Source organism: Crocuta crocuta, unplaced genomic scaffold (genome assembly GCF_008692635.1).
Source record: "Crocuta crocuta isolate KB4526 unplaced genomic scaffold, BGI_CrCroc_1.0 scaffold193, whole genome shotgun sequence".
Taxonomy (NCBI): Eukaryota; Metazoa; Chordata; class Mammalia; order Carnivora; family Hyaenidae; genus Crocuta; species Crocuta crocuta.
Window position 1 is genome coordinate 5,847,990 of NW_027529624.1, and position 21,504 is coordinate 5,869,493.

Genomic DNA, 21,504 nt, shown 5'->3' on the forward strand with positions numbered 1-21,504 from the left:
TTCTCGGCTTCCTCGTTTTCTATAATTGTGTCTTCTAATTCACCTATTCTCTCTGCCTCTTCAGTCCGTGCATTGGCTGCCTCTGTTTTGGATGCACCTCATTTATAGAATTTTTTAGTTCATCACAACTATTTTTAAGGTCCATAGTCTTTGTAGCAATAGCTTCTCTGATGTCGTCCATGCCTTTTTCAAGCCCAGCGATTAATTTTATACCTATTGTTCCAAATTCTTGATCGGTTATGTTGCTTATATCTGTTTCGAACAGTTCTTTAATGGTCACTTCTTCCTGGAATTTCTTTAGAGGAGAATTCTTCCGTCTCATCATTTTGGCAAGGTTTCTGTCTCTTGTCACATTTAAAAGCTTATTATGCGCTCTGTACCTGCGAGTCCTGCTATATTAAAGAAGGCTTATTGACTGTCCAGGGCCTGTCCCTTCTGGCAGTGTTCTTTGAATGGTGTCTCTTGGTCTCTCTTGTTGAGACTTTGGTTATTTTATTTCCCTACTCATAGTGATATTAGGGACTCTGCACCCTGTGTACTTTGGCTTGTTTCTTGAGGTAGCGCTGGAAAGGAAAACAGACAGACAAACAGGAGACAAAAGCACGCACACGCACAGACAAATCAAACAAAGCAGCAAATCGAAAAGAAAAAAAGAAAAACAAAAAACAAAAGATCAAAACAAAAAGCCCCCACATAACCAAAAACAGCAAAAGACAAAGGATAGTCTAAAAGCATAGAACCAGAAATCCCATCTACAAATAAAGAGTAGTGTGCTGATGGAGGAGCATAGACAAAGTGGGAAAAGAACAGGGGTGGGGAGAAAGAGAATTTGAACATTGACCAGGCAGAGAGACTAAAAGGCTTACTTCAGCTAAAGGAAAAGGAGAATACAGCAGGAGGTAAGGAGAAAAAAGTAAAGAAAGAATAAAGAAGAAGAAGAAGAAGAAGAAGAGAAATGAAGATAATTTTTCTCTGATTATTTCAGAAAGAGATTATTTAGTCTGATTATTTCAGAAAGAGAGAAAGGAATGTGACAATGGAGATAGAACATGCATGAAACGAATGCATTATATATGCCTGTTTAAGCGAACCTATAACCAGAAAACCAGGTGCAGAGGAGGGGAGAGATAAGGACGAGATAAAGGAGACTATCTGTCTGATTACCAAGAATTGATCTAGAGTCAATCATGCAATGTGTCAGTGTTGATCTTGGAGGAGGGTATGCTCCCTATCCAGGCTCAGGTAACCAAGCAGCTACAAAGCGCAGATGGGCGTGGTTTGGTGTAGGCGGGTATCGCCTCCACTATGCATCCGTCGGCCCTCCCTGTGTGGTTGTGGGGAGAATGATGGTTATCCCCCAATTCCCTTTCAAACCAGGTGTTCAAAACACTCTTTTGGGTCTGATCTCACTGTGCCGTGGACGCAGCCAAGGTGGGCTGTGTTTTAAGTCCCACGGCCAGCCTTGCTTCCAGATCTTACTCAGTTTGCAATCATAATACCGCTGGGAGTGTAATCCCGCAAGACCGGGCACTTCCTATCGGGGAATGGGTTGATAGAGCATGGGACCGGCTCCTCTTGAATCCGACAGTGACTGAGATCCCCTGGCACCCGGCCGGAAGAAATCTCCAAGGCTAGAGACAGGATTTGTCTCCGAAAGCCCTGCAGCTAGAGATGGGATGAAAAGATTCCTCTCTGTCCCAGCTGTGCTTTTTTCTCCCTTCCAGGGACCGTTCTAAGTTTCCCAGGCCACTTTTCTTCTTTTTGTGTCTCCACAGACGGGGTTCCCTCCCTCCAGGCCTCCTTGTCCTGGCCCATTTTTGTCTTCCCCAGTTCACAATCACACACCTATGAGGCTGTCTTTTTAGTGGACTCTGTCCATTTTCCTCCCAGCCTCTTGTGGCTCAGAGTTTTTTTGGCTTCAGCCCTTCTTGGTTTGAAAGATGCAGGTGAGAATTAGTGAACTCCCTACTTCTCTGCCATCTTGGCACCCCTTGATGATTATGTCGGTCTTTCGGACTTGATTTATTTCACTCAGCATAATACCCTCCAGTTCCATCCACGTTGCTGCAAATGGGAGGATTTCATTCATTCTCATTGCCAAGTAGTATTTCATGGTATATATAAACCACATCTTCTTCACCCATTCTTCACTTGATGGACATTTGGGCTCTTTCCATCCTTTGGCTATTGTTGAAGGCACTGCTATAAATATTGGGGTACATGAGCCCCTATGCATTAGCACTCCTATATCCTTTGGATAAATTCCTAGGAGTGCTATTAATGCTGGGTCATTGGGTAGTTCTATTTTTAATTCTTGAATTGTGCATTTGAGTTAGATGTAGTTGGTCATATGTAAAATTTTACCTCAATTCTATTGATGAAAAATGAGCCGAGCCAAGCCAGTGGTCTTTTCTGTTACACACACTCTGTTTGGGTTTGACAGCACTCACGGCCACATCTTCAGCAGCCAGGGGTTGCAGAGAGTGGACCAGGTGCCTGCAACAGGAGGGGAAGCGCATGGAACAGCTAGTGAGAATATGCTGTGCCAAGGTTCTGCCAGAGGAAGTCCAAGGGCCCCTGGGAGCCCAGAGGAGGAGCGTCAGATTCCCACCGAGGGTGTGAGGGGCTCCCTCTAGGGATTGAGGAAGTCCTAAAAGATAAGCAGGAGGTGGCCAGGTGACAAAAGGACCAGGTATGCAAGATGGCAGATGATTGGACACCAGCAGAGGGACAGGGCAGGAGTCTCCTGGGGGATGTGGGAGAAGCTACCAGCCTTTCAGGTTTTGCTGGAGCACAAGAGTGAGGGAGGGACAGGGACGGAATGAACAGGGAGAGGCCATGGCTGGGAGCGCCCCTCCCCCTCCTGCACTGTGCACACGTGAGTGCCCCATTGGTTTCTAAGCTCCAGAGAGGATAGGACCTTGTCTGATCTCTATGTCCCCTGAACCTTGGAAGTGCCAGGCACACAGAAGGGGAGGGTATCAGTGAGTGTTCAACAATGACTGATGGAATGAATAAATGAAATGAGTGAATGAATGAATGAATGGCGGGGGTGGGGGAGGCTCGCCGTTCAGAATCATGTCTTCAGCCTCATAGAAACGTCCTGCAAGGGGCACAAGGGTGGCTCAGTCGGTTGAGCATCCAACTTTGGCTCCTGTCATGGCTTCATGAGTTGTGAGTTCGATCCCCATGTCAGTCTTTGCACTGACAACTTGGAGCCTGGTTCAGATTCTTTTTCTCTCTCTGCCCCTCACCTGCTGTCTCTCTCTCTCTCTCAAAATAAATAAACAAAAAATAAACAAACAAACAAAGAAAAAAGTCCTGCCAACATTGACACCACTAGTCACCCCTCCTTGGTTCTTTTGGGAACAATGCTTTCTTCTCTTTCTTTTTCTTTTCCTTTCTTTTCTTTTCCTTTCCTTTCATTTCTTCTCTTCTTTTCTTCTGTTTTTGTTCTTTTCCTTTCCTTTCCTTTCTTTCCTTATTATTGATTAAAAATTAGAAAGAGGGTGCATGCATAAGTCGGGGAGAGGGGCAGAGGGAGAGAGAGAGAATCTTAAGCAGTTTTTATGCTCAGCATAGAGCTCAAAATGGGGCTCAATCCCACAAACCAAGGATCATGACTGGAGCCGAAATCAAGAGGTGGACACTCAACCACCACCCAAGTACCCCTCTCCTCATTTTTTCTGTCATTGGCTAGACAGCTCTATAACCCTGGGGAGAGACATGGCCATGGGAGGGACGCAGGTTCCTTAGGACACCTTTTCAACATTACTGTGAACAGAGGCTCCAGCAGACTAGATGAACACGAAGTTAAGTCAGAAGAGACCAGAAGACTGTGGAATTCAAACTCGAGGTGTAACAAGGGGGAAGAAAATAGAATGGTGATCAGGAGACCAGCGTACCCCATTGGAGGCGCCTTCCCCAAGCCATATGTCTCTGGGTCTTTGAGTTTCCAGGCTTCAGGTGACCCATGTGACTGCTGTGGGAACATTCCTTCCAGTAACCTTTTCACCCTGTGGAGGTGAGACAAGCCTCTGACAGCCTCAGTGGCTCCTCCTGGGCTCCTGATCTCATATCTTACAGGCCCAGGAACCAACTTATCTGGTTTCATAAGGTGGTCCAGCTCCTGTTCAAGTCCGGGTAGGGTTGGCCCTGTTTCCTGGGTCAAGGCTTGTTCTTCAGGGTGTAGACCCGGTTTCCCATTACCGGCATGCCTCTGGAGTCCACCTTGCAGGGTCAACCACACTGGAGACAGGACGCCAAGAAGCTGTGGATCTACCAGTGGCTTCTGTCGTGGAAACAAATCCGGCCCCTCACTTCCTGGGGTGGGGCGATTCTGTCGGCCAGGACCTCTTCCACCAGCCCAACACCTAACTCACGCCGAAACAGCACCCACAACAGACACACCCGGCTCCTTAAGAGTGTCCTATTCTCCGTGACCGCACTCCCTCCGACATCCCAGCCTCTCCCTGCATATGGTTCTCAAGGTGCAGACTCACTTCCGATCTACATCCTTGTCCCCACGAAACTTGGGAATTCCCTTCTGAAACACTCCATTCTGATCTCCCTGCTCAAAGCTGCTCAGAGCTTAGTCATCCCTCCATGGTTAAAAACTGCCTTTGGCCATTTCTTCCATCTCTGCTCCCTCAGTGGGGGTTAGCGTCCCCTTCATCCTCTCTGGTCCCTGCCCTTTCCAAGATCTAGCTGCAATTCTACACCGCTGTCTTTCCTGATCCCAGCTCAAGAGCCATTGGGGGGCAAGGGGGCAGCTGGCTTTATGTCTCTTGCATTATCCAGACAGCTGTGCACCCCTCAGCCTTTCTCCACGTGTGCTCAGCTCAGTCAGCACATCCTCTTTAGTTGCACCAGGATGAGACATTCCCAACATTCGTATTTTGACAGCAGGTACAAACTCTGTCTTCTGAACCAATCTCATGATCTTCTGTGCCACCAGATTCCTACATATGTGCCTTTTAAATTCTAAGCTGCTGGGTTTTTAATAATCCCACTGAGATTTTTCACTACTCGAAGGTGAGTGGAGATGTCACAGCATCTGAAGATTAGGGCCCCCATCCCCCGGGTTGGTTCACTGATACAACCATGGGGTCCGCCGTCCTGTGGTGGAGGTGGACACAAGGAATGCTCCACATCCACATTCACTGTATGATGGGGGAGGACAGCTCCTGTGTCGTACGGCCTTCCATGACAGAGGCTGGCCCCACCTACTCCCATCCCTGTTGGAGGATGACATTCAAAGAATACAAAGAACAGGGGCTCCTGGGTGGCTCAGTTGGTTGAATTTCAGACTCTTGATTTCAGCTCAAGTCATGATCTCAGGGTTCATGAATTCAACCTAACATTGAGCTCTTTGCTGATGGCGTGGAGCTTTCTTGAGATTCCCTCCCTCTCTCTCCACCCCCTCTTGCTCTCGCTCTCTCTCTCTGTCTCAAAAAAAATAAATAAATAAACTAATAAAAAATTTTTCCCAACAATACAAAGAACAGAATTTGTGGTGGCTGATCTATCGCTCCTGGAAATACCCAACGCTAACCATCTGAAGGCCTAAAACCTCACGCCTTGTGGACTCTCTATTTCTTTTGGGACACAGCAGAGGTTTGCAGTTCACACTTCTGGTCTGTAACAGGATGAATAAAGGGCGGTGAGAAAAATAACAGGCTGTGGAGCCAAGAATTATTCCACTTGTTGAAGATTTAGAAGCCAGAATAACAATACTGCTTGTTTGGAGTAGAGCCTTCCCTCCACTTTGATGGTACCTGCCTTGGCCCCAGGCCAGGTTGCTACAGCTCCATGACATGGGGCCCTGGAATCCCCACTTTGTCCCTGGGGCCCCAAATCCCAACCTGTCAGTATGCATTTTCTCAGCCTAAGATGCCATCCACTATTGGGGGGATTCTGGGTTCCTTGAATTCCACAAGGCACCTCTCCTGTCCCCCTCAGCTTCCTGTAGTCCTCACCAGGCACGTAAGAACAACAGGCATGTGGAAAGATATTAAGGGCTGAGTACTTAACATTGGGGAAATACCCGATGAATCCATCTCTTTAAGCCCCATGCAGAAAATCCCTCGTAATGAGTTCTGGATGACAACTAGACCTCAACACTCAGTGAAGGTTTTCCCACCTTTCCTTAGAATCTAAGGGCTGGGCTAGTGAACCCATAGGACCACCATTTATCCAACTAGACACACGATAAGGATGGCTGGAAACCTCCTCCCCACAGTGGTGGGAGAGAACTGAAACAGGGCAATTCTGGGAAGAAGAGAAGTCAGGTGGGGTCTGTAATGAGCAAAGGAAGAGAATCACCATGAGTCCTTGGTAGGGAAGGGAAGGCCTTGACCCGCTTGGCATTCCATGAGGGAAGGACAGAGGAGACACTCTGGGGCATTCAAGACACAGCCTTCCACCCACTAGAGAAACAAAGCCATCTATCTCTCAACCCCAGGTTCTGGACACTGGCTGAGGAACACTCCAGTGCTCAGTCTAAATGCAGATGTGAACAAGGCCCCCTTGGGTGCCCCAGTGGGACCTGCAGGGTGCTGAGGTCTGAGGAAAAAGTAACGGAGGACTTGCTCCATGAGAGCCAGGAAGACGAGCCCATGGGGAAGGTAGTCAGGCCTCCAGAGCCCATGCAATTCGATGAATACAACAGAGGCCCGCTGTGTCAGCCCACATTTACTGAAGCAGCTTATAGAACAGAAGACTGGGAGAACCACACAGATCTGAAATACCCACACCTGGCCCTGCTCCCTGCCCTACTCGGAGGTCACGGGTCAGGCCTTCTTCAGACGGTCATGAGTCTGGATGAGCTCCTCCAACTTGCTCTCCAGAAACTGGGCCTGCATCCTGAAGTCTTCAGCTGACTCTGCCTTTGCCCCCTCATACAAGTGCTTTGATTCTTCCACAATGTTGGCCACATCCATCACAAGGAAGATGCTTGCGGCGGCTGCTCCCATGATCCTGGCTCTTTTGGTCATTGCCAGAGCAGTGCCTCCAAACGCTTTCTGCACCTGCTTGCCACTCCGAACTGAGACTCTCCCAGCTGTCATGAGGCGCTTGGCGCGGGCCAGTAAGCGAGGATTGGCTTTGGCCAGCTTGATGGCACGAACATGCTTTCCAACGTTTTGCACGACTTCAATGCAGTTCTTTGTTAAGGAAACAATTTGGTGTATTTTCGTACCCATAGCCTTTGAAACTCCCTCCTCTTTGTCACTGCCAGCCGATGTCAGCTGATTGGCTTCAGCTTTCAGTGACGATGTTTTTCTGTGCTCCACGATGCTGCTGGACACGCTAGTGACAGCGGATGCTGTTCCCAGCACCATCCCAGTTGCACAGAGTGTCAGACTGACCCCTGCTGTCACAGGGGCCAGAGCCAGGCCCAGAATGGACAGGACACCTGATGTGGCTCCAGTGGAGCTGGCCACGATGTTGGTGATGGTGCAGTTCTTGTGTACCTTGTCAGCCTCGTCCGCAAGCTCACAGAGCTTTCGTATTTGCCCCTCAAGCTCCTCTTTCAACCAGGAAAACTCTTTCAAAAAGCGTTCCCTCTCGAGGGGGTCACTCTGGAGCCTGTCCATGTCCTCCATATACATGTCTTCTTCTAGCTTTCTCAGATGTTCACGGAGCACCTCTGCCTCCTCCCTGCAACAGTGAAGGTCAAGTGATTAAGGAAAGCTTATGTATCACATGGGTTTGAATTGTTCTCTCCTACATCAAGAATAGGACTTGTACTATAATTCAAATGGACAAGATTCTGACAGAAGCAAAGACTGTTTCTTGCAATGTTAAACACATTTTGTACCTCGCCTGTGCTCTGTAATACACATTCAGTCTGGGAATAAATAAGTAGTCATCTTAAGATGCTCTTAATTGGGGGGTGCCTGGGTGGCTCAGTCGGTGAAGCGTCTGACTTCGGCTCAGGTCATGAGTTCGAGCCCCGCGTCGGGCTCTGTGCTGATGGTTCAGAGCCTGGAGTCTGCTTCAGATTCTGTGTCTCCCTCTCTCTTTGACTCTCCCTTGTTCACACTCTCTCTCAGAAATAAATAAATAAATATGGGGCGCCTGGGTGGCTTAGTCGGTTAAGCGTCCGACTTTCGCTCAGGTCATGATCTCGCGGTTCGTCGGTTCGAGCCCCGCATCAGGCTCTGTGCTGACTGCCAGCTCAGAGCCTGGAGCCTGTTTCAGATTCTGTGACTCCCTCTCTCTCTGACCCTCCCCTGCTCACGCTGTTTCTCTCTCTCCTAGAAATAAATAAAAACATTTAAAAAATAATAAATAAATAAATTGCTCTTAATTGGTAGGTGTTTCGTTGAAGTGTATTTATGTATTTATTTTGAGGGGCAAGGGAGAAGGAGAGCAGAGAGACAGGGAGAGGAACGATCCCAAGAAGGCTCTGTGCTGTTGAGATCATGACCTGAGCCTAAATCAAGACTCAGATGCTTATGTGACTGAGCCGCCCTGGTGCCCCAAGTGGTAGGTATTCAATAAAGAGGGCTTCTCACTCAAGGGCAGCTCAACACTATGGGTACCACAGTGTTTGTAGATGAACAGAGGGAAGTGGGGCTAGAGCAGAAAAACCTTCCTTTGGAGAATCTTAGTGTGTAGGGAAGGATCAACCTTACCCACAGAGAGGTCTGCTCTTTGCCCTTGGCTCCTGGGAAGTGATCTCTAGGCCCCTGCCTACAATGGGAAGGGTCGGAGAATCATAAGACTGTCTTCCTTTGCCTGGGCCTTTGGCCTGACATCACTTGACAACACGATGTATGATGGGGACTTTGGGTCATGTGCTATCGGTTCTGACCTACGGAGGGACTAGAAACTAAAGGCATGAGTGTGACCGCAAGGAGGGGATGGAGACCACACACAGGTCAGCCATGCAGAACATGTCACTGGGTCCCAATAAAACTCTATACACCAAGGCCGGGGTTGAAAAAGGCTCTTTTCTTGACCAAACTTTAGTCAGGCTCTGCTAGACCCTCTTTCTGACCAGGTGCAGTCCACGTGTACCTTGTCGACCTTGGCTTTCTGTGTTCTGTCCATGAGAGCCTATAGTGCCCAGTCTTAGCAAGAACCCTGCTAGGTTAGTTTAACGAGAATCTTCGCACTCTTCATATCTGATCACCATTGATATCTGATCAAATCCCACCTTTGAGGTAGAAGTTCTTTTTTTTATTTTTTTTTAGCTTTATTTCTTTATTTTGAGAGAGAAAAGAGAACAGGAGCAGGGGAGTGGGAGAGCGAAATGAAGAGGGAATCCAAAGCAGGGTCCACGCTGTCAGTTCAGAGCCTGACATGAGGTTCGATCTCACAAATCGTGAGATAATGACCTGAGCTGAAATCAAGAGTCGATGCTTATCAGCTGAGCCTCCCAGGTGCCCATGATGTGGAAGTTCTTTTTTTTTTTTAATTTTTTTAATGTTTTTTTCTTTATTTCTAGGGGAGAGAGAGAGAGAGAGAGACAGCGTGAGCAGGGGAGGGTCAGAGAGAGAGGGAGTCACAGACTCTGAAACAGGCTCCAGGCTCCGATCTGGCAGTCAGCACAGAGCCCGAAGCGGGGCTCGAACCCACGAACCGCGAGATCATGACCTGAGCGAAAGTCGGACGCTTAACCGACTAAGCCACCCAGGCGCCCCGATGTGGAAGTTCTTGACCTGCATTCAGCAACAACTCTGTTGGGTACTTTCAGCAAGATTCCTCCACCTCTTCTCTTTGTGGATTCCCATCACCCGCCCACGTGCTGCAATTTGGTGTAAATCTCCAGCTGTCTTCACCATATCCAGAGTAGAGCCTAATCTGTCTCCTATGACCATAGTTCTGATTTAAGTCTTCTTCACCATTTTAATAAACCTCAGAGTCATTGTTTTCTTTCCCAGTGTGAGCTTCCCTGGTGGGCAATGTCCCACGTGCATTGTCACAAACTGAATACAGGACAGCAGTGCATCCAATGGATGACAGGAGCTTTGCATTCGAAACCCTGCCAGACTCTGCCCCATGTGTCTCTCTCTTTGGCTGATGGCCACCTGCATCCTTCCCTGGAAGACAGTGTGACTTAGTGTGAGAGCTCCGTGAGCTCTGTGAGCCCTTCCAGGGCATCACCCAATCTCAGGGTGGTTTGAGGATCACCCACCAATTTGTAGTTGGTGCCAAAAGTCAGGGCTGTCCTAGGTATTGTGCGCTCAGACTTTACAGCTTGGCCAACTCTGAATACTTCGAATTTTAAAAAGTGAGAAGGGACCTTAGTGATTATTTTCCCTGGCAAGTGCTCTCTCTCCCAAGCCTGATGTCCTCTAATGTGGCCCAGCCGCTGCCCCAACAGACTGAGAACCAGGACATCCACTAGCCTGGTTCCCCCCAGACTGTCCAGTTCACATCGCTGACTCCCGACCCAGCGCCATCACCCCCAGCTTCTCAGGTGTCACCAGCCTAAGGTACACCTTAGCTGGTGACAGCTTCATATGCATGCACACCAACGCCATTATCACTTGTAGGAAATTGCTTAAAGAGACAAGAGACTTTGAAACCATCTACAGGAATCCCGAAGCCTGAAAAGACTTGCATTTGGACAAGCTGCTGGATGAACTACTTTCCTCTTTGGTGGGGGCTCGTGCATCTCCCCAGAATCCCTCAAAGAATAGAGAATTGGCAGCTACCTCCTGTGGTGCCAGAAATTGTCACAGAGCCACACTGCCTCCCACTGGTCTGGGGTTGCTCTATGTAGAAGAGGATGGGACGCCTTCGTGATTCAGTTGGTTAGCTTCCGACTTTGGCTCAGGTCATGATCTCATGGTTGTTGGTTTGAACCCCACATCAGGTTCTGTGCTGACAGCTCGGAGCCTGGAGCCAACTTTGGGTCCTGAGTCTCCCTCTCTCTCTGCTCCACCCCCATTCATGCTCTGTCTCTCTGTCTCTCAAAAAAGAAAAAACATTAAAAAAATGTATAAGAAGTGGAATGGCTTCCAAATGGTGGTCAAGACCACCCAACTCCCAGGCAAGTTATGGAGGAGACAATGTCCCCTCCCTGCCATGGCCCTGCCTACCTGGTGGTAAGGAGATCAAAGAAGGGAGGGAACAAATGTTTCCTCTCTCTCTCCCAGGACCTCGAGTTTTGTGCCAAGTGCTTCACTCAGTCCTAGCCCTGCCCCCCAAGCTTAACTAGTCCTCCAACCTAACCCTCCTCTTGTCCATCTGGCCCCCATCTCTGACCCTGGCCCAAGCCTCCTGGCCTTTGGACAAGACAATTGTCCTCAGCTTCCCACCTTTGACCTTGCAGTTCATGCTAAGGCCTTCACCACAATCTTATCAGGCTGAATTACTGTTCCCATTGAACAAATGACTAATCTGCGACTTGGAGACATACACACCCAGAGACCCAGGGCTGGACAGAGATAGGGTCTGGATCCAACCCATCTTAGTCCAACTCCACTCCAGCCTCTCTGCTTTGTGGACCAGCAGGTACCTGCAGAATTCCTACAGCTGCTTAGATGGGGAGGGAAGGCTCTAGTCCAATGCCCTGTGGCGACGACTGGTGTGTCAGTGTTCTTCTGACTTGTGCCTCATCTCCAGAAAGAATACCCTTGGTACCTGTGTCTTTGTGGCAATCTTCTAAGAAGTTAACATTGAGGCACCTAGGTGGCTCAGTAACTCAGGGTCCAACTCTTGAGACTGGCTCAGGTCATACTCTCATGGGTCATGAATTCAAGCCCTGAGTCAGGCTCTGTGCTGACAATGTGGAACCTGCTTGGGATTCTCTCTCTCTCTCTCTCTCTCTCTTTCTCTGCCCCTTCCTCAGTCATGCTGTCTCTGTCTCTCTTTCAAAATAAATACAGTTAAAAAATGAAAAGTTAACATTAATTGAGTACCTAGTATGTGTCAGTCACTGTATTAAGCACTTTACATACATGATCTTAGTTTCCTACCAGTAAAACTGAACAGAGGAAAAAACCAAGGCAGAGATGGGTGTGCTTTAGGTCAAGGCCCAAGGTCACATCCCCTGCCCTCTGCAGGTGTCATCTCTTCTCAAGGTGAGGCCACTCCCTGCCAGCAGTTGTCATGGAAGACATTGGTCAAAAATTGTTGAGAAGGAGCAAACTCAACCCCAGCTCCAGGACACTGCCATGCAGAGATCTGGGGGACCACCCTGGGGCATCCCTGGGGGTTACCTGGGCAGGGTGGCCTCAGCCAGGAAGTTCTCCCAGGCTTTCTGGTCAGTCAGTAGGAGATGCAGTTCATCCCGGCTCATGGAGTCCCTGAAATACTCAATGGTGTCCTCAATAAAGCTTGAGCTCTCTAGATAGAAAAGAAAAAGAAAAAGGTTGTTTTGTTTTTTCTTTTCCCTGCTTCATTAAGGGAGGGAGGAAACTGGGTTTTGCTGGAGGGAACCCACAACACTAAGCTGTGTATTTATTGGGAGCCGGCCTAGGAAGGGTATTGAGATACATTGACTCAGGCCTTGCCCAGCTTTCATATCTGATAAGAAGATGCCAAATATGGAGACATAGGCAGGTGACCTAACACAGCCATGGCAGCCCGGGGCTGCTGGGGGAGGGGAGGTTTCTCCCTGGAGCTAACAGGGTCCATGTAGAGGGGACAGCAAAGAAACTCAGGTAGGCATATTGTGTAGGAGGCCCTGGCCCAGACCACACATGTGATATTTGATCCTCACAACAACATAAGGGAATACTCTCATTTTACAGGTGAGGGTAGGTAAGTCACCCGGCTCACACAGTTGGGAGGTGGCCACGGCCACGCTGGGGTCAGTTCAGTGGCCCACAGGCCATAGGGTACGAGCTGGAGGGAATGTCCTCCATTGGTAAGGCCCCACAGTCATCCTGAGCCATGCTGGAGGCTTGGACAGGTCAGGAGGGTGGGAGAAGCCTCCGAGGTAGCTGGTCTACCTCCCACCCAGGCCCTGCCTCAGGACTCCTTCCTTCTCTCCTTTCCCTTCTGCTGCCCCCACCTCTTTGTGGGATGTCCTGGCCTCACTTCTGGGTCATTTGATGGGTGGCAGGGGGAGGGAGGAAGTGAGCATCTCAGCCATGAGCCTGAGGAGAGGACAACAGGGAGGGGCCCCTACAGACCCCTGGGATAGAGACTCCCCTTGGTCCCCCTTGAAGGCTCGAGGACACTCATCAGTCCCCTTCAAGGGTCTGATTCGTCTGTAGGTTAACTCAGCTGCAGGGACTCCCCAGTCCCAGGAATCGTCTGGAGTTGATACCTGGCGTTCCTTGCGTCATGTTGTCAGCAGTGGGATCTCAAGTTTTCCCAACAGCCTGCGTCTGCGTTCCAGTCCGAAAGAGTGTTGCTTCAGCCTTGGGAAAGACAGAACAAATTGTGGGGTCAAATGTGAGCCAGCTGTGGCCATGGGGAGCAGCAAGGGGCCAGGTCTCAGGTGGTTCCCTCTGGGAAGGCCACCCATGCCAACAGGGACGTAACCTGAGCTGTCTGTCTGTCTCCCAGCCTCTGTTGGCTGCTCCTTAGGGAAGGGTACCCTCCTCAGTACAGCTCACTCCCAAGCCAGGTCAGAGTCCTGCTGTCCTTCAGGGGCACAAGGAGAGGGTTATCAGACCAGGAGACTGCTATCTGAGAAGTTATAAAAGCAATGAAACCAAACACAGAAGATAAAATGGGAAGTAATATTCTGGAAATTACTTGAGGTTGAGCATGTCTGTGTTTCTGAACTGATAGTAGCTAATGTTGATCAAGCATCTATGAGGGGCAGGGCTCCTTACCTGTCTGCTCCCTGAATATCCACACACTCTCCATGCGGTGGGAGCTCTTGTGGCTCCCATTTGTTGTGTTTTAAGCTTTATTTCTTTATTGAGAGAGAGACGGAGAAAGCACAAGTTGGGGAGGAGCAGAGAGAGTGACACAGAGGGAGAGAGAGAGAGAGAGAGCAAGAACCCTAAGTAAGCCCCGCACCACCAGCACAGAGCCCAAACCATGAGATCATAACCTGAGCAGAAGTCAGATACTTAAGGGACTGAGTCTTGTGACTCCCATTTGAAAGTGGAGGAAAGCAGGATGCTTGGGTGGCTCAGTTAAGTTCAATTCTTGATTTTTGGCTCAGGTCATGATCTCAGGGTTCATGAGTTCAAGGCCCTCCTGAGCCTCTCTGCTGTCAGTGTGGAGCCTGCTTAGGATTCTCTCTCTTTCCTCTCTTACTGCCCCTCCCCTGTTCAATCTCTCTGTCTCTAAATAAACATTAAAAAAATAAGTAAAGTGGAAGAAACCATCACAAAGTTTAGCTTTTCACCTGAACTTAGGCTAGCTCAAGTTTTCACAATGGCTCTAATGTCAGGACTTGAACCCAAGTGTTTCTGATGCTTGTGATGACTGTACTCTACTCCCTTTAACATATAAAAGCATTACTCACGGGGCACCCAGGTGGCTCAGTAGGTTAAGCATCTGACTTCGCTTCAGGTCATGATCTCACAGTTGGTGAGATCTACTGTCAGCATGGAGCCTACTTCGGATTCTGTGTCTCCCTCTCTCTCTGCCCCTCCCTGGCTTATGCGTATGCACTCTCCCTCCCTCTCTTGCTCATTCTCTCAAAAATGAATAAAACATTAAAATGAAATGGGATGGGGCGCCTGGGTGGCTTAGTCGGTTAAGCGTCCGACTTTCGCTTAGGTCATGATCTCGCGGTTCGTGGGTTCGAGCCCCGCGTCGGGCTCTGTGTTGACTGCCAGCTCGGAGCCTGGAGCCTGTTTCAGTCTGTGACTCCCTCTCTGTCTGACCCTCCCCTGCTCACGCTGTCTCTCTCACTCTCTCTCTCTCTGTCCTAGAAATAAATAAAACATTAAAAAAATAAAATAAAATGAAATGGGATGATACCATGGGTTAAACAACAATAATTAGAGTGAACTCGAACCTTCAACAGATATATTTTCTAGCAATACATCGCCCCCTTACATGGGTACCCGTGGATGTTTCTTCACTCAAAGGTAGCAAGACTTCTTGGAGGGAAACTGAATTCCTGAATTCCACGCGTCTGCAATATCCACTGCTCTAGGGACAGGATGCTTTCAGGGATGTTCAGAGCAGTGCAAACAGGGCACCCTTGGGGAAGTCCGGACAAATTACATATACTTATAATAATAATAGATAATGATTATTATGATCATGGTTAATTGGGCAAGGATGGGTCAGTGTAAAGCCATGAGTTCCTAATAATATTCAAATGTGGGCAGATGAACAAAATATACTAAAAAAGGTAGATATAAAGGCGAAAAAGGTAGTTAGACGCAAAGAGGAGTTAGTGGAGTGGAGAACATTTGTTAATTAATCTTAATAAGAAGGGGAGTCTCAATATATATGGGTATTTAGGGGGCACCAGGGTGGCTTAGTCGGTTGAGCGGCTGACTTTAGCTCAGGAAGGTGAGGCCAGGGACGCCTACCTGGCTCAGTCAGTTAAGCATCTGATTCTTGACCTCAGCTCAGGTCATGATCATCGATCTCATGGTTCATGAGTTCAAGGCCCAAACTGGGCTCCGCACTGACAGTGTGGAGCCCGCTTAGGATTCTCTCTTTTTCCCTCCTCTCTTCCTCCCCCTCTGCCTCCTCTCTACTCCTCCCCTATTCGTGCTTTGTCTCAAAATAAATAATCTTATATATATGGGCATTCCCCCTTCTATTTATTATATGACTGTTTATAAGAGATTGAGAAAGAAAACCAGGCCTGCCTGGCACTCATTCTTCTCCTGGAGGGCATGAATAATCTCCCAGAGTACCACCCTCAGACCATGACAAAGAGAGACAGAGCAAGGCCACCCATAGCTTCATCCAAGCACAAACACAAGGTCTCTGTGCCCCCCACAAAACACAAAAGCCTCCTTCCCTTGGCTAAAGAGAACAAGCGCTATTTGGGCACCTGGGTGGCTCAGTCGGTTAAGCCTCCGACTTCAGCTCAAGTCATAATCTCATCGCCCATGAGTTTGAGCTCCATGTCAGGCTCTGTGCTGACAGCTCCGAACCTGGGTCCTCCTTCAGATTCTGTGTCTCCCTCTCTCTCTGTTCCTTCACATCTTGCACTCTGTCTCCGTCTCTCTCTCTCTCTCAAAAGTAAATAAACATTAAAAAAATTTTAAAGGGGCGCCTGGGTGGCTCAGTTGGTTAAGCGTCCAACTTTGGCTCAGGTCCTGATCTCACAGTTCGTGGGTTTGAGCTCTGCGTCGGGCTCTGTGCTGACAGCTAACTTAGAGCTTGGAGCCTGCTTCAGATTCTGTGTCTCCCTCTGTCTCTGACCCTCCCCTGCTCATGCTATATCTATCTCTCTGTCTCAAAAATAAAAAAACATTAAAAAAAAAGAATGACTCTAACTTCTTTCGCAAGTTTTGTCCTTGTTCTGGCTTCTCTTTTATTTTTTATTGTTCATTTATTCATTTTGAGAGAGAGAGAGATAGCATGAGTGGGGGAGGGGCAGGGAGAGAGAGAGTAAGCAGGCTCTGCACAGTCAGCATGGAACCCAATAAAGGCTCAATCTCACAAAACCATGAGCTCAAGACCTGAACTAAGATCAAGAGTCCGATGCTTAACCGACAGAGGCACCCAGGTGCCCCTCTCCTTTTTTTTTTAAGTTTACTTATTTATTTTGAGACAGAGAGAGATCATGAGGGAGGAGCCGAGTGAGGGGGAGAGAGAGAATCGCAAGCAGACTCTGTGCTGACAGCATGGAGCCCGACACAGGACTGGATCTCATAAACCAGGAGATCGATCATGAGCTGAGCCGAGATCAAGAGTCAGACGCTTAATGGACTGAGCCAGGCAGGCGCCCTCTGGCCACTCCTTTGCTAGATAAGATTTGTAAGACACCCACTGACAGCGATGCCCCCCCTTTCGGCAGCACCCCATCTACAGCAGCCCTGCTTCCCCAGAGACTCCCCCAAAGCACCAAAGCCCAGATCCTAGAATCAGGTCTAACACCCTCTTCCTCAACCACAGGAGTGTGCCTGGCGGCTTAAGGCTGAAGGGCATAAGGTAAGGGTGTGGATCTTCCTGGCAGATACACACGGGTTCTATCGAGTGCGAGCAAAGCATAAAGCCAGGCAGCTGTCAGGGGTCGAGGCAGGCCCAGCAAGGGTGCGGACGGCTCCCTGCAGGTTTCTCGCTCTTTCCACACCCCTGTGGCTCTGGTCATTTCCTGACGCTGGTCCATTTCGAGCTATTGATCTTTGCTCTCAACTTTGCTGTTTACAGCAAAGTAATTCTCGTGGCCTTTGCTGCTTTCCTGCCCAGCAGCTCCCACGCCGCTCCACCTCTTCCAAGGCCATTGGCATCCCTTCCATCCTGCTGCCTCCCATCTTGGGGCCTGAGCATCAGGTGTGTGTTTTCCGGGCGCACCTGCAGTGAGGGCCGATGTCGGGCCCAGCCTCAGCCAAACAAGACACAGGGGAAGTCGACTTAGGGGAGGCTTGGGGCCTTCCTGCCGCTGCAGGGGAGAGGTAGGAGGGGAGCACCGGCTGGCCGCCTTCTCCTTCTTGTGTTCTGAGTGCTGCATGACCCTGGGAGCCCAGGCAGCCCAATGACGTCATGAATCACGAGGACCAGAGAGCAGGGGCCGAAAGAGCCAGACCCTGGATGACACCAACCATTTGCAAATGTGTCTGTACCCTGGGTCTCCTCCATCCTGTCCTGTGCTGTTCTTGGCCTGGCCTTGACCCTGGTCTTGGGTGTGTCTGCAGGGTTTTAATCCTGGACACCGCTCCCTCCCTCAGTCAGGATGCGGGAGCTCTCGCTAGCCTACTGACTGGTCAGCCCCCGGCAAGGGCGCTCGGAGGAGAAGGGAGAACCTGCCCCTGCGTGAATTTGTGGCCCAGGCTGGAGGCCTGCCCGTCCCTGCCTGCTCTGTCACAGCTCCCCAGGTGCAGGGCGACAGAGATTCTCACCAAAGCATGTCCTTGCAAGTGGCTGCAGGGAATCCTCCGTGGACAGGGAAAGGGGAGGGTAAAGCATCAGATTCATACTCCTTAGCCCGGCACCCCACCCCCCACACGCCCCCGCTCCTGTCTTCCTCACCGCTCCCTGCCCCTCTTGCCTTGGTCAGGCTCCCCACGGACCCCCAGCTTCCTTGCCTCTTTTTTTTCTTTTTAAATTGTTATTTTAAGTAGGCTCCACGCCCTACGTGGAGCTTGAACTCACAACTCTGAGACCAAGAGTTGCTTGTTCTACTGACCAAGCAGGTCCAGCCCTTGCTTCTGCTCACGCCTCAGCCTCCACACCTGTGCTCAGCCTGCCTCCTGCCCGTGGAAAGCCCGTCCCCACCTTCCCTAGCTTGTAATAGGTTATCGATACTTAGATGCCCAGGTCTAAGTCTCGCTCCCCTGCTGCCCCCCCCACCCCTAACCCCTCCTCGCGATTACTGCCCAGGCTCTCCTTGGATGTGCTCTGTCCTGTCCCTGCTTCTCTGTATTTTCTCCAGCCTTCTGTGTCCTCCCTTCGACTCCGAGCCCCGGCTGGGGCCCCGTCTGGTCCCTGCCGCACCCCCTGTTCTGTGCAGTGTCCCCAGGCGCCCCCTCCGCCCTCGGGGGGCACGGCCAGCCTAAGATCCGGGCGGTAGGAGCCGAGACACGGCCCCGCTTCCTTCACCGCTGAGTAATCCCACGGCTTCCTTGCCTATCTCCACGGAAAGCTCTCTCTGGCCCTGGCTCCGCTTTCACGCAAATGACGCTCCTGATTGAGTGTGTGCTTCTGACGGTCCGATGAGATTTCTGAGCGATTCCACTCATTCCTTCATGTGTCTGCACTGCAGCCAGAGTATCTTTAGATGAGGAGGAAGAGAAAGAGGAAATTGCAGAAGAACCAGGTGTCCCGGTGCCTGAGACTCGGCAGCGCCTTCCGCGTTCCGCAGCCTCCCCTCCCCCAGGGAGGCCAGGGCGGGTGTGGGTCCAGCCCAGCTCCCTCAGCCTGTCCGGTTTGGCCACTAACTGCGTCCGGAACGCCAGGAACGTTGGGGAGAAGGGGGGAGGTCATTTCCTTACTGCTCCTTGGAAAGCTCAAAAAAGCTTTCCTTTGGAAATTCCTTTGGATTGCAGGGGCGCCCACGAAAGATGTTCTGAAGACAGAGAAGGAGGAGGAGGAGGGGGAGTCGGGGAGGGAGGGGNGAGGGGGAAGAGGGTGAAGAAGGGAGGAAGGAGAGGGGGAGAGGGGTCGGGGGAGGAGATGCCAATTTTCTAGGAGATGCGAAGGAAGAGTCCCAGGTGAAGGGACCCGCCTGGGGTCACACGGATCCCGGCGGGCAGGGTGCAAGGGAGCATGAGGTGTTTGGGGAGAAATGTGATTTTAACAACCACATTCCAGGTCTGACTCGGCCCGTGTGAACACGCAGGTGTGAGGTCCCGCCCCCACAGGCGTCCCCAGGAGTCCACACTTGGGGCTTTAAGAGCACAAGGCGGGACCGGGTCCCACGGTGTGCGGAACAGAGGGCCGGGCGGGGGGCAGCGGGGGCAGCCCAGACGTCCCGCTCTGTCCTCGGTCAAGGCACCCTGGACAAGCCCCCCCTTCCAGACCCTCGGATTCCCCGCAGGGCCCGGCACTGAGCAGGCGCTCAGAACACTGTGGGGACACAGCCTTGCGTCCTTCATCCTGTGCATCTCAGAAGAAATGCTTTGCGGGTCAGGCCACCCCAGGGAGAGGCTCCCACTCACCTGGCCTCCTTCCCCTCCCCTGCTTCCTCCAAATTCCCCAAAGGGATCAGCACCCCTGACCCCCTCCCCCACACCTGCCTTCCTTCTGGGGTCTGCTCAGGTCACAGCAGTCTGGAACCTGGGCTGAGCAGTGTCCCCTGCCCTCTCCACTGTTTGGGGGCACCGGGGTGTGAGGGGGAGCAACCAGACAAACCCGGGTTCAAATCCTGCTTATGTCGCTATTTAGGACGCGACCTGGGGCTAGAAATCCCAACTCTGATCCTTTTCCTTAAAGAGCCGTCTGGAGGGCCAGTAGATGGGCAGGGGCTCCCACCCTCCAAGCTTACCAAGGGATCGTCCTCTGAGCTGAACAACACCCAGGTTTCTTTAGCTGTGTGGACCCAGGTGCCCGCGGTGTGTCTGTGCAATGACCACACGCCTCCAGGCCCAAATATATCTGAGACTGAAAGGGAAACCGAAAGTCTCCACTTCGGAGCCACTCAGGATACAAGGAACACATCACAGGGCCCGTTCTACCCCCTCAAGGAGGAAACACCAGATGTTTGATCCTTGTGGGCTCAGCGCTTCCCGCCTTGGACTTCTGGAAGGAAAACCTGTCACTGACGAACTGAGGGACTCTCAGCAAATGTAACCCTCCCCCCACCTGCCTTGGACTTGTTCCCAGCCCCCTCCTCTCTCTCCCTCCCACCTCACTTCGGGCATTACCCACCTTCCTATCTCCAGGATTATCTGCATCACCAAACATACCAGATGCTCACTTTCTATTTGCCCTGTTGCAGCTATTTATACGTCTGTCTCGGCCGTGTGGCCCATAGGCATTTGCATAGGCAGATCCTTCCCCCAGGGGCACCTGCTTCTACCCCCTGAAAAAATCATGCTTAGCCTTCCAAGCGCAAATCTTGCATCACCTCCTCTGAGAAGCCCTCCAGCCCCCACTTAGGCAGAAGCCCTCCAGCCTCCACACAGGCAGAGTCCACTGTTCCCTCCAGTGCTCCCAGGGCACCTGGGGGAGGAGTCTGAACCCGATGACTGCCTGCCACTCCACCAATGTGTGGGGGAGGAGGGGCAAACTCAAGTCCAGTCTGGAATTTCGACCCTTGACACATGTTTCAAGTTATTTTCTGTCCAATTCTGCTTGTTCAGTGATCTTTTGGTCTTTTTTCTCTAACTCCCCTTCCTCCTCGTTCTTTCCTCTTTTGCTAGCCTGACTTTGGCTTGATGACCAGGTAAAACCACTGTGAGGTGCAGGTCACCCTAGTCCTGAACAACTCCCTGTTGACCCCTTCTGTGCAGGTCGGGGCTGGGTTAGTGTCTGCAAGAAGCTCTGAGCTACCATGATGTTAACTCTTTTTCATATAAGATACAACCCCGGGGGTGCCTGGCTGGCTCAGTCTGTGGAGCGTGTGACTCTTGACCTGAGGGTCATGAGTTCGAGCCCCAGGCTGGGTGTAGAGATTACCTAAAAAGAAAACCTTTTGGGAATGCAAATTCTGGAAAACAGTATGGAAGTTCCCCCCAAAATTAAAACTAGAAGTACCTTATGACCCAGCAATTGCACTATAGCTATTTATCCAAGGGATGCAGGTGTGCTGTTTTGAAGGGGCACACGCACCCCGATGTTTACAGCAGTACTGTCAACAGTAGCCAAAGTATGGAAAGAGCCCAAATGTCCATTGACAATGAATAGATATAGAAGATGTGCTATATAAATACAATGGAGTATTGCTCAGCAATCCAAAAGCATGGAATCTCGCCATTTGCAACTACATAGATGGAACGGAGGGTATTATGCTAAGCAAAAGTAGTCAGAGAAAGACAAATATCGTATGACTTCACTCATAGGAGG

The 21,504-nt window shown here is 50.5% G+C and overlaps 1 protein-coding gene across 5 annotated transcripts; it reads right to left on the minus strand.

Moving 5' to 3' along the window:
- Positions 1-6,674: 6,674 nt before the first annotated feature.
- APOL2 (apolipoprotein L2) lies at positions 6,675-20,074 on the minus strand. 5 transcript variants are annotated; one of them, XM_077762054.1, is made up of 5 exons: positions 19,985-20,074; positions 18,628-18,772; positions 13,232-13,325; positions 12,177-12,303; positions 6,675-7,659 (listed from the first exon to the last, which is right to left on the minus strand). In XM_077762054.1, the coding sequence occupies exons 3-5, from the start codon at positions 13,248-13,250 to the stop codon at positions 6,792-6,794; spliced, it is 1,014 nt and encodes a 337-aa protein (XP_077618180.1). In that variant the 5' UTR covers positions 13,251-13,325; positions 18,628-18,772; positions 19,985-20,074; the 3' UTR covers positions 6,675-6,791. The 5 variants fall into 5 exon arrangements, with proteins under 5 accessions (XP_077618180.1, XP_077618179.1, XP_077618181.1 ...); XM_077762053.1 differs by lacking the exon at positions 18,628-18,772 and adding an exon at positions 13,450-13,551 and having other exon boundaries at positions 19,985-20,066; XM_077762055.1 differs by lacking the exons at positions 18,628-18,772; positions 19,985-20,074 and adding exons at positions 13,450-13,551; positions 13,746-14,372.
- Between the last annotated feature and the right edge of the window lie 1,430 nt (positions 20,075-21,504).

What these genes read in the sequence shown, in the direction of transcription:
- APOL2 (XM_077762054.1), bottom strand. An exon ending in GCTGAGGCCACCCTGCCCAG is followed by an intron (nt 7,660 to 12,176) that starts GTAACCCCCAGG and finishes TCACTGTTGCAG; the next exon opens with GGAGGAGGCAGAGGTGCTCC.